Source organism: Sturnira hondurensis, unplaced genomic scaffold (genome assembly GCF_014824575.4).
Source record: "Sturnira hondurensis isolate 20B ecotype Veracruz unplaced genomic scaffold, ASM1482457v3 Scaffold0008908, whole genome shotgun sequence".
NCBI classification, from domain to species: Eukaryota; Metazoa; Chordata; class Mammalia; order Chiroptera; family Phyllostomidae; genus Sturnira; species Sturnira hondurensis.
This window is the reverse complement of record NW_028081539.1, coordinates 3905321-3918010: the sequence shown is the minus strand read 5'-3', so window position 1 is coordinate 3918010 and position 12690 is coordinate 3905321. Positions and strand designations below refer to the sequence as shown.

The 12690-nt window shown below is 38.1% G+C and overlaps 1 protein-coding gene across 11 annotated transcripts in view; it reads right to left on the bottom strand.

Moving 5' to 3' along the window:
- Positions 1 to 12690, bottom strand: part of DST (dystonin) — a 442077-nt gene that overhangs the window by 190739 nt on the left and 238648 nt on the right. For all 11 annotated transcript variants that reach the window (XM_037056335.1, XM_037056336.1, XM_037056337.1 and 8 more), the window contains one exon: positions 4488 to 4654. In XM_037056335.1, the coding sequence (XP_036912230.1) occupies positions 4488 to 4654 (167 nt within the window). The remainder of the gene's footprint in view (positions 1 to 4487; positions 4655 to 12690) is intronic.

The window sequence follows — 12690 nt, the reverse complement described above, 5'->3', positions numbered from 1 at the left end:
GTCAATTTTACTGATGCCAGAGCAAAGTTAAAAATGAGAGCACAGAGCTATCAGTTGAAACTTCTCCTTGTTACACCTGCCTCTGAAGAACACGAACTACTGTGGAATTCTACTCCTCTATTTCTCTCTCAACTCTTGGTGACTCATTCATCTGCTGGTGTTTAGGGACACTCCCAGCTCTTGGCTGCTGGTTCTCAGTTAGTCCTACTTCAGCCTCCCTTGCTTTTAGGCTACTCACTTATCAAACATTTTTATGACATCCTTTTGATCTAAGTCCATTAAATCCAGTCTTCCTTGTTGGTTCAAATGAAAAATCAAAGGAGCAATTGTGAGGCTTATTTACCTAAGATCTCTTACCAGTTGTGGTTTTCAGTGAAAAAAACTTTAACATGCTTTAATAAAAATTCAAACTATACAAACAAAACAAGTAGAAACTAGTACACATGTGTGGTATTTTTATTATTTGAACCCTTTCCACTGAAAACTGAACATAAATAGACATTCCTAGAAGGAATGAAGAACAGCATTTTCTAAGAAAATAGAACAAAATAATGTATTTATCAATGACCTGTTTAAATAGAACCTATAGAAGTAACCCTTGTAATCTCTTCCACAAATTCATATTATTGAATACTCTTTCATCCTTATTATCCACTGTACAACCCAGCTCTTTGGGATACTAAAACTATAGAACAGTTCGTTGGTGATTTTTCTCTTACTAATGCTAAGTGTTTTTCATGTTCCCTTATTTACAATTTTATTCACTACATTAGACTTGTTGCTGAAGCTGTTTTCATCAATGGCTAATTCAAGTTAAGCAATCAGGGTTGTCCCTCATTCATTTCTTACAAGGGACCAAGATCTTAGCTGGTAGTTATATACGGTTCTACTCATTTAGTCGTTTCTTTAATTCATCAAGAATTTTCATATATCTTTGCTGAATAGCATTAATCTTCCAGGTTGCAATACCACAGCAGTTCTAGTCAACAGTTCCATTTCTTGATATCTAGTTTGCCTATAGGAAATTACATGAGCAGTTACACAGAAATGTATGAGGACTTGAGGATCCAAAGCAATCATCTACACTATTGATTTTTTTATGTTTATTTATTTACTGATTTTTTTTAGAGAGAGGGAAAGGGAGGGAGAAAGAGAGAGAGAGAAACATCAGCTGGTTGCCTTCTATACAAGCCCTGACTCGGAACCGAACTGGCAACGGGGACATGTGCCCCAACCCTGAACCTGGCCACCTTCCTGTTTGTGGGACTATGCCCAACCAAATCACACCAGCCGAGGCAATCACCTACACCACTGAAAAAGTATGTGATGCTGAGCATGTTAGTTAGCTTTGGAGCCTCAACTTAATAATTAGCTAATTTAATAAATTGATACAATGGAAAAAGTGCCATCTATTTCACAGGATATTGATCATTTTAAAGTCTACCACATATAAAAAACAACATGTCAGGAACTGATACAAGGTCAATATTCTGCATATATTTCTCAGATACCTATTATATGACAGTTACTTTCTTTTTACCTTTATGGGTCATTTTATTGTATAGTATCTATAAATTATTCTTATTATATGAATTTCTCTTCATTTTATTTCACTTAACTGTTCTTTGAAGCAACAGGGATAATAGAAAATTAAGTTTTCTATGGAATATTTTAGGGTACCTACGCCATTAGTGAAGTTTTACTTACTGCAGTCACATTCTCCCTACTTTTATTGCTCCCACATTCTATGTGGGAACAACAAAAATATGCTCTAAAATCCAAACTAATGCACTCAATTAATAACATTTGACAATATTTGCAATGATACAATCTGACGATATTATTACTCTGTTTTCATTTCAGATCAATATTTGTAAATCCTTAGAATATGTTATGTAGACAGAAATCTGAAGTCACTTTTTACAATGACAAATCACTTTTAAATGACAAATGTCACCTATTTTCCTTCTAATCTCCACAGAAATCTTTTGCATTTCTCTCTAGAGCAGGCAGACTTGCTGTGCAAAGAAGGGGCACCATGTCCCTTTCTGACTACTGCAGCGATCGCAAGGTTCTCTCCTGCTAAGCCCTCGCTTATGCTTACAATTTTCTCAACAAAGTTTTCCATGGGGTTGGACTGGATAACTGAGTAGAAATAAAACTCATTTGCCAAAAGTCAAATAAAATTCATATTAATAAGAAAAATTTTATCTAAAAAGTATCCAAAAAGCCCAATACAAATATATCACAAAATTTATGGAAATAATTGTCAAGTAAAATCAACTGTAAAAGAAGACACTACTCTCTAAATGTGACTACTGTCCAATATCCAGATATCTCCTCATAGTGATTTTTCAGTTATGCATAACTTTGTCTCTTTTGTTTTTAGAATAAATCAAGACACTCAACAGTGAAAACTATGTGTGGTTCAACCCCATCCATTTAGTTCTTACACATGCTAGAAGAAAAGTACTTAACTGTTTTTTTAAGTTAAAAAAGGCTCAAGGGCATTAATTAAAATACAGTTCCAAAGCTCCTTGTAGTAAAAAAAAAAAAAACAAAAACCCCACAGTAATATTTTATGAGGCACAAGATAACTTAACAAAACTTAGCAACAAAGAATACCTGTAAGAGTGAGACCTGACACTCATAATCTTTATAATGAATTCTAACAAAGGAATACAAAGCAAACTAAGAAATCAAAATTCAAAGTTAAGGCTAAACAATTTTCTAAAATGACCATTCTGCCAAATTAAAAGTTCAAAACAAGTAACATTCAAAACATCCAAATTATCTCCTTAGCAATATAAGCTCTACAACATTAAACTTCCCTGAGAAATTTTAGGATCTTTGACACATACACTGACTTATTCATGTACTTAGGGAAAAAATGCACAGCATGCTTATACTAATCTGTATTTACAATCCTTCATTAGTAATGTAGAGACAATGCTGAGAGACCATTGACTTTTAAAAGTCAATTATTTTAGAATAGCTACCTTCTAAATATTTCACTTCTACCTAAAAGACTTTAAAGAATCTAAATATTTCTATTCAAAGACCCAGAAGATCTTATCATCTCAGGTGTGTCCAGCTACACTGGCCTCTGATGGCCTCGTGTTCTAAGTCACATGAGAAGTGCAGTGTGATAATCACAGTGTCTGTAACCACCAAACTCTCTTGTTGTCGTGTTACTCAAGAAGAGCTGTATTTTATTTTGGGCAAGTGTAGGCAAGCTGATCCTGGTTCCTCCCAATTCAGCAGCCTATACCCCCCTCCACTGAAATGTCACTCCGTAAAGGAAGCAGACTGTTAGAGTGTCTAAAAGGGGCCCCTGGTGTGAGATGTATCACAGTTTCATAGATGTCAACATTTCTAAACTACAAGAGAGAGAGAAAAGAAAGGGAGTGAGAGGAAAGAAACAAAAGGAAAAGAGAGGAGAAGCAAATAAGAGGATTTCAAGTCCAACAGACCAGGGGTAAAGTGACTCTGTGGCAAACTGGAGGTCCCTGTGAAGTAGGAGGTCCCTGTGAACAGTTCCCGCTTCAGGGGACTGTTGGGAGATTTGAACGAAATAACACACGGACAGCATGTACAGAATACCTGATGTTTAGAAAGTTATCAAAATAATAACTACTCTATACAGGTATCATTTTATTGTATCAAATAAGTTTGTCACAGTTTCACGAGTTATTGCTTAGGTTTACTCTATTTAGGGAGATATTCAGTTCTTCAACCCCATGATATAATCTTTGAAAAACTAGGAAAAATAGCTGAGATCAAGAAATATGTAGTTTTCAATCAATATTTTCTTGGAATTTAGCTTCTTACAAGGTAATAAAAGCACAGACTCAAGTGCCAGAGTGCCCAGGTCTGAATTCCAGGTTGGCCACTTGCTGGTTGTGTGACTTTAAGCAAGTATTGACTCTGTCTCAGTCTCTGTTAATCAGGGTGACAATACTACCTTAGCGATGTGGTGAGGATTAAATGAATTAATACATGTATACTGCTTAGGATAGTGCCTGGAATTCAGTAAGTACGAGGTAAGTGTTAACTTGGATTTAGTTGTTAATAATCCTCACAACTGGTCACTGTTAAACCCAGCTACTCACAAGAGTAATTAGAGTAGGAGACTATAGTTTGGACATTTATGATGGCTAAGACTGAACTAAACCCTTATCTTACTACTCATCAATTATCTATATACACAGACTTGGTCGCCTTCTACATATCAGGCCTTAATGTCTGCTAGATTACTAGCACAATCCAAAGACATATTATAGCTGTGCGGGTCTGTGTGTATGCTCCAAGCTTAAAGAGATCTCTTGTGTGGTCAGAACGTGATGTTTTTCCTTTTACTCATCTGTATTTTCTAATTTTCTGCCTATACATGTACTGCCTCTGTAATAATAAAAGGTTATTGTACAATCTGGAAATGAAAGGAACTCACATTTGTCCAAAGGAAAAAAAAACCACAAACTCCATACCTGTATTTGTGAATGATGGCATTAAACAGTTTCCCATCCCTCCAGCAGGTAGTGAAATTTTCACACCGTATTCCAGCGTAACCCTCCGTTGCCTGCTGTGTCCACAGGAGCAATCTCTCCTTCGCAGACATGTCTTCTGACTCCCCGGTGACATGGATGTCAGATATCTAAACATGATGGAGAAGTGGCAAATCAGTAGAAAGGAAGGACGCCAACTCAGATTAAGAACCTACTATGTGCCGAGCACTGTACAAGCGCTTTTTTACTTAATTCTCGTAACTGTCACTTGTAAACTGAGCATATTTTCCCCATTTTACATCTAGGGAAACTGAGTTTCAAAGAAGTTAATAGCCTTGGCCGAGTGGCTCAGTCGGTTGGAGCACACGTCCATATACCAAGTTTGCAGGTCCCGTCCCCACTGAGGACACGTACAGGAGGTAGCCTATCATTGTCTCTGCCCCACCCCACCCCCAAATCAATGAACACATCCTCAAGTGAGGACTAAAAAGAATGCAATCAATAGACTGAAAAAAGATTAAATCTAAGCATCTAATTATTTTATAGCCAAATATCACAGCATTAAAAAAATCTACATCCCTCCTGTTACTCAGATCTGTTAAAACAACTCAAGCAAATGTTTTTCCAAATTCAAATGGAACAAAAGTAAAACCAACAAATTAATCTACATTTCCACCTGCAGAGCAGAATTTGATCCAACAGATGTTGTGCAAAGAAAAACGTGCCCTATCCAATTAAGTACATTGCATAATAGGTTGGCCTAAGATCTCCTTAATTTTCTCATGCGTCCTTGCTCAGCCCACTCAATGTGAAACCTTTCTCATCTGATTTCTCCCCATGCTTTTGGTTTTCATTAAATTTCCTAAAAGTCTCTTCCACTAAAAAAAATAAAATAATAATAATAAACCAGGTCAGTCAGCACTTCACGTGATTTATATTTTCTCAAGAAACGTTTTGAGAACTGTCCTACTTAATCTGCGGATAATGATATTAAGGCACAAAGTGCCTTTACAGGAGTTGCACAGTCATTCCAAGGCTGCGATTAACACCAACAAACAACTGTTCCCTCATTCAGTGCAAGGTACAAATCCAGAGGATCAGGAAGACAGGCAGCAAGCCAGGATCATGAAGAGCAAATGAGAGATTAGAAGCAAGACACAGGGAGGGACAAGTCACTTGGTAACAGGAAAAAAAAATCACTAAAGTCACAAGATTGATTTCTAGTCCCAGCCGCGAGTCCCATGACTTTGAATAATTTATTTCATGTCTATGAGTCAACTTCTCCATCTATAAATGAGAAGGTAGGGGATTATTTGCTGTAATAGAAGCAAATAATGTTTGAGTCTTTCAGCCTAAAAGGCTTACCGTGAGATTACAAATACAACACAGAAGTCAGAGGTCAAAATAGGCAGAGTTCAGCAAGAAAGTAGACAATTAACAAAAATAAATAAATAGATAAATAAATAAATAAATAAACCACCAGACTAAAGAAAGCCTTTAGTCACCGTGGCAATGCCAAGCTCAAACAGGAAGCCCTTTATTTCTCCCAGCTGCTACAAGAGCCAGAGGGGTGGCCAACCCAGCGACCTGGGGCTAGAACTCTCCATCAGTTCAAGGCCACGCCAGGCCTGGCAGCCCCCAACACCACCACCTGGGGATCATGGCCACACACACCCTTTCTCTGGGTTTCAGCAGAGGCAGCCATGCCCTGTGGGGCTCCATTCCCAGCCACAGCAGGGACATGCTCTTCGACAAGTGGCCAGGATTTTAATCTTCTTTCTGCGTATCTGTGTTAACATTCGCAGCATGGAGAAAGGCTGTGTTTGTGAACACATTATAAAGGATATACAGAAGGAATGTCTTTTTTTTTTCAAATGTAGACAGAAAAAGCTGAAAAACCACCAGTATTTTCCCATCCAACTTCCAACTGACATTCCGGTTTAAGATTATGCTGGAGAACCTTTCAAGCACACTGTGTAAGCTTAACTCACATCTCCAACACTCGGAAATAATGATGGGGATACTTATTACACTGTGTGGTGAGAATTCAACAACCTAGCACCTGGTGTGTAGTAAGTGCACGCTCAACGTGTCAGCTCTTTTATTGTGATTATTATTCTTTTCGACAAAGGGGGAAGCATGATCTTGGCTTCACCATCCTCCCAATTCTCTTCCTGTGAGGAGGAGTAAAAGGTAAAGCTTTTGAACTTGCTGCCTTAAAATAATCAAAATCTATTGAGAACGCAAAAACCTTTTGAGAACACAAGGGCTCAGCGAAACTAACCTAGGAAACTGTGTAAATCAAAACCTTAAACCCCTAGGTAAAATTTCGCAAGTCCCATTTAACCTTTACAAATTATAAAAATAACTACATTAGGGGCCCTTACAATGCAGAAGAAGCTACATGGGTGGTATTTATAACTATATTAAAAAAGGGGGGGTAGCTCGGGGAGGGGGGCTATTTTCTCCTGGGTCAGGAACAGTCCAGGCCAGTGCAGTCACAAAAGTAATTACCTAGTAATGAGGGAAGTCAGTAAATTTCAACTGCAAGGTACCATTTAAGTTTAATAGGTTCAAGTGCTAAACAGTATTTCACCCAAGGAATGATGTTAAAGGAGGAAAAGTTTAGAAGTCTGAAAATAGTCTAAACATCAACCAAAAGAAAATCACATATTCTTATTAAATAAGTTTCTTTCCAATACATAAACTTCAGACAAATAGATAATAGGCAATAGATAAATATACACAAAAATTTCAGTATTACACATGCATACACTATTTAAAAGGCTATACTTTAAAAATATAGATTTCAACACATTATGAACCAAACTTCAACATATCAAAGACTACTAACACATTATTTTCAGCTTCTCCTGCTATTTCCAATTAACTGAATATTATCCCCACGTGGAAATGTAAGGTATTTTTAAAAATATATTGAACCATCATTCACTATCTATAGAGTCTATCAAATTGTGGGTGACACCATGGAGCCAAAACTAAAAAGAAAAATAAGACACCTGGGCTGCTTCCACATCTTGACTGTTGTAAATAACGCTGCCATGACACAGGGGTGCACACATTCTTCTGAATTAGTGTTTTAACTTTCTTTAAATATATACCCCATAGTGGAATTGCTGGGTCCTAAGGCATGTAGTAATTCATACCTGTACCAATCCACATTCCCACTAACAGTGCATAAGGGTTTTCTTTTCCCCACATCCTCGCCAACATTTGTTGTTTGTTGAGTTATTGATGGCAGCCATTCTGACAGGTGTGAGGTGATATTTCATTGTGGTTTTAATTCATATTTCTCTAATAATTGCTCATGTCGAGTGCCTTTTCATATATCTATTGGCCACCTGTAAGTCCTTTTTGGAGGAGTATCTATTCAGGTCTTCTACCCACTTTTTAATTGGATTGTTTGGTTTTTTGATGTTGAGTCACATGTGTTCTTTATACATTTTGAACAGTAACTCCTTTTATGACATGTATCACTGGCAAATATCTTTGCCCAGTCAGTAGGTTGTCTTCTCATTTTGTTGATGTTTTTCCTTTACTGTGCAAACCCTTTTTAGTTTGATGTAGTCCCATTTATTTTTTCTTCTGTTTCCCTTGCCCAAAAAGATATATAAGAAAAAATATTGCTAAGAGAATTGTTAAAGATTTTACTGCTTACATTTTCTTCGAGTTTATGATTTTGGATCTTACATTTACATCTTTAATCCATTTTGAGTTTATTCTTGTGTGTGGTATAAGTTGGTGATCTGCTTTCATCTTTTTGCACATATCTGTCCAATTTTTCCAACACAACTTATTGAATATAGTGTCTTTACCCCACTGTATGTTTTTGCTTCCTTTATCATATGTTAATTGACCATCTAGGCATGGGTTTATTTCTAGGCTCTCTATTCTGTTCCTTTAATCTATGTGTCTATTTTTTAATGCCATTACCATGCTGTTTTGATTACTATAGCTTTATAGTATAGTTTGATATCAGATAGTATGACACCTCCATTTTGTTCTTCTTTCTCAAGATTTCTGTGGCTATTCAGGATCTTTTGTTGTTCCACATAAGTTTCTGGATTATTTGTTGTAGTTTTTGAAAAGTGCCATTGGTATTTTGATAGGAATTGTATTGACTCTGGGTAGTATGGACATTTTAACAATAATAATTCTTCCTATCCCTAAGCATGATATATGCTTCCACTTATTTGTATCTTCTTCATTTTCTGTCTTTAATTTTAATGGTGTGTGTAGCATTTTTGTCATACAGTAGATTCCATCCATTCACTGTACTTTTCTGAGTTGTCCTACATGCAAGTACTTTTTTATCCTCATCCAAGAACATGCTTATTAATTTGAAGAGAGGGGGAGGCAGAAAGAGGGAGAGGAACATCAATGTGAGAGAGAAGCATCAGTTGGCTACTTCTCATATGCACCATGACCAGGACCAAACCCACAACCTTAGCATCTGCCCTGACCAGGAATCGAACCTACAACACTTCAGTCTATGGGACAATGTTCCAACCAATTGAGCCACACTGGCCAGGGCTAATTTCTTTCTTCAATGTCTTATAATCTCCAATGTTACAGGCATTTTAGCTCCTTGGTTAAATCTATTCCTAAGTATTTTATTTTGTGATGCAATTTTAAATGGATTGTTTTTATTCTCTTTTTCTGATAGTTCATTACTGATGTATAAAAATGCAACCGATTTCTGAATCTTTATTTTGTGTCCTGCTACTTTATTGGATTCATTTATTGGTTCTAGTAGTTTTTTATGGAATCTTTAGGGTTCTCTGCATACAGTATCACATCATCCACAAATAGTGGCAGTTCTACTTCTTTCTTTCCAAGTAAAATTATGAACCTGAGCTATTCGCATAATCTCTCAAAAATCCATTTTCTCATTTTAAAACTTTATAAGACAATATATAACTTCTACTTATTGCATGGTTTGAAAGATTGGATAGAATAAATCTACATCAAGTGTTCAACACAGTGCCTGACGTGTCAAAAACTAAATGTCTGCATTTTTATTCGTAGTGTTTGCTGCTGAAAGCTTCTCACCAGCAATCTGTCAGCCAGAGTCAGAAACAAATGAAATACTTTACACCCGAGTTCCTTTTGGAAACTTGAAGCCCTCACGCCTCCCATCCAGGTCATTGTTGACTACCACCCAAATTCAAGTTCTTCCTGTAACTGAGCTTCTCATGCTGCTCTCTCCTGACCCAGCCTGCCACCACGCCTAAACTTTCCAGAAATATTTATTCCATGGCAAACAAAGTCTCTTATACCTTCAATACTTTACACTGCTTCTACCTTTGTACTGGACTCCAGGTGTCCCCCACTGAATTAATTCAAGTCTCAGGCACCACAGGCAAGGCGAGCGCACTCTAACTCCCCGGAAATGCAAAGCCAATAGTTTTCAAATCATTAGTCACATGTATGAAGACCTCATTTTTTACACTACAGACCACTCTTGCACTACCACCTTCTTACTCTCCTCAGAAATGATCCCCACATCCCAAAAGTTTGGCACCTGGCTGAGTATATGGCTTCCTCCACCTAGGACCTCATCCTTATAGTCCTTGAGCTTCTCTCTCCTTTAGCTGTTCACATACCACATCCTGGATCTCGGCATCTTGAACCAGACGAGTCCAGCTCACATGTTTACCTTCTGATAGCAGTTTTCTATTCTTCTAGTTCTTTCCTTCCCTAACCTCTAGCTAAGCCAATTATTGGGCTTTGACAAGATCTCAGATTTCTTGCCTTTCCAAATTTTGCCCCAGTCTATGAGTCCTCGTCTATCATTCCGTCCTTCTCTATCTGGCCTGTACTACATGACCCGTCACTGCAATCAGTATCTGCAACTTCCTCACCCCTTTCTCCTTACCCTGCAACCACCCGGCCAAACCTCAGTCAGCTGATCAAGTCAGCTCTGTGTCTTCTCTACTCTTGCCTCAAGCTTTCGGTTATAAAGATGTGTTATAGAAAACCATATGACCATAGGAACCAAGTGAACTCCAATAACAATTTCAATAGTATCTTTGAGGACACAATTATGATAAGTCTAGAATGAGACTGGTCCCTGAAGCTTCCACCTTCCTCTAGAACTGAGTCTCACTGTTGGCAACATCAGGTCTTGGTTTGATTCAGGAGCTTCCTATTTTACTTCACAGAATATTTTTTCTGGCTTATTTGCTTTAAATGTGAAATTTCGGTAAGTTATCACAGATTCTGTGAAAGTAATCATATTTTACTATTATTATCAGATAAGTTCAAGTCCCACATGAATATGGTTACAGTAAAGTAACAGGAAAACACCCAGCCTTCATATCCTTTTTGGTATATGTATGTATCACATGCATGAAAAGGCCAAATCTTTATTTCACTTGAATTACAGAGGAAATGTTATTTCCTCCCCATAGAGCAGAGCCCAGAATGGGGTGACGCCACCACAGGGCTACAGCAAAGAAGGATAATTTGCTTTTGCCACCACTCTACTTATATATATTCCTCTTCTTAGATAATCCAAACCTAAATTAGAAAAAAAAGAATCTGCAAGCTTTTGATGTCAAAGGCAAATATTTTCCAGAGCCCTGACAAAAGCTGGTTTACAGAAAACAGTACTGGGCTATAAAAACACTCAACATTAGGCATTCACAAAACTGTCTGGTCATGTTAGAAAGCAGGTTCTCCTAATGTAATTCCAAGGGTATTGTTCCTACTGATTAACAAAACAAACGCTCAGAAAATCGAACCATTTGGATAGGAGGTCTTCAACCCACTGAACTGGAAACTTGGCCGGTGGCTACATTTCTGAAGAAATTATGTTGAGCCCTTCAGAGCATAAAAAACAAACCAGACACTCAATATATAAAGTCATTTTTTATAGTTCAGGATTCTGGGCCTTAAGAACAAAGAATTCACCGTTTCTGTTTTATCTTTTCACTCCATATAAGCAGGTCCAAAACTAAAATTTAAAAAACTGAAAACCCAGCCTAAAAAATCATGCTACCAAGAACAAAAAAACCCTCATGCCCTTTCCAATATTATCTTTTCCCACAATGCCTCTGCCCTGACACATAACACCAGTACTCTACTGTACATTTTCCCTTCTCCCTCTCGGCAGAGCTCAGACAACACTCAACAATTGAAACCCTAATAACTGGGACTAAAAGAAGAAGGCGCAGAGGCTGTGGGAGAGGCTCTGGGGTCGAGTTCAAGGGAAAATGTCGTCTTTCACGACACAGTCATAACAGACCTAGAAGGACACTTAGGGACAAGGGAGCTTGCACCTTCCTCCGGAACTAAGCCCCAGTGTCGGGATTAGTAGCAGTCGCCTAGCTAGTACCACTGCGCCAAGTCTTGCCCCATTCTCGCTTCCCAAGTCAGGTGGTTCTTTACTCCACAGGCACAGTAATGGAGCTCAGTCTCGGCTGATCTTTCCAGACTCAAGACATTCTCTTTCTATTCCATGAGCAAACCACATAAACTTTAAACCATGTGAAACACACGCTCCCTCTCTCCTACAGTCTTCTGTTCTAGTCACTGCTCCCCTTGGAACATTCTCCCCATACTCTGCCCAACATGGCATGGATTAACTACCTTCTACATCAGAAGGAAACAAAGAGGGAGGGACCTTAGAAACACATTTCAAGTTTTCATTTGGTATGAATGTCGTATAAACCTTGTCACCTTAGAAAAATAAATGGTTTCCAATTAGCCTTGCTTTCCAAAATAAAAGAACGCCCTGACCACTACATAAAGTGCCCAGCAGAGGGCACAACCCAGAGACTACTCAGTGAGAACCCAATGTCAAGTAGTGAATCTAAGCTGCATCTGAATCATTTATCTAAAGCAGTTTTTATACATTTGAGACCCTATAGAACTTTGGTGGCTTTCCACCAAAATGGCTTTCCAACAAAAGAAAACCAGCCAGCACATCCCATCTCATTGCACAATGTGCCTTCATGCACAGCTCGTTGCCAGGTGACCCACTTACTGCTAAACGGATTGCAAAAGCCTCACTGTGTTGGTCAGCTGAGGCTGTAAATGTGGAAGTCCTTTGAGCAAAGTCAATGGCACCAGACAACTGGACAACAGGAACGCCCTATTTTTACCCATGTTGTCACGGTTCTGGTATGCACTGAGCACACAAGAACAGTCAACTTCCAAA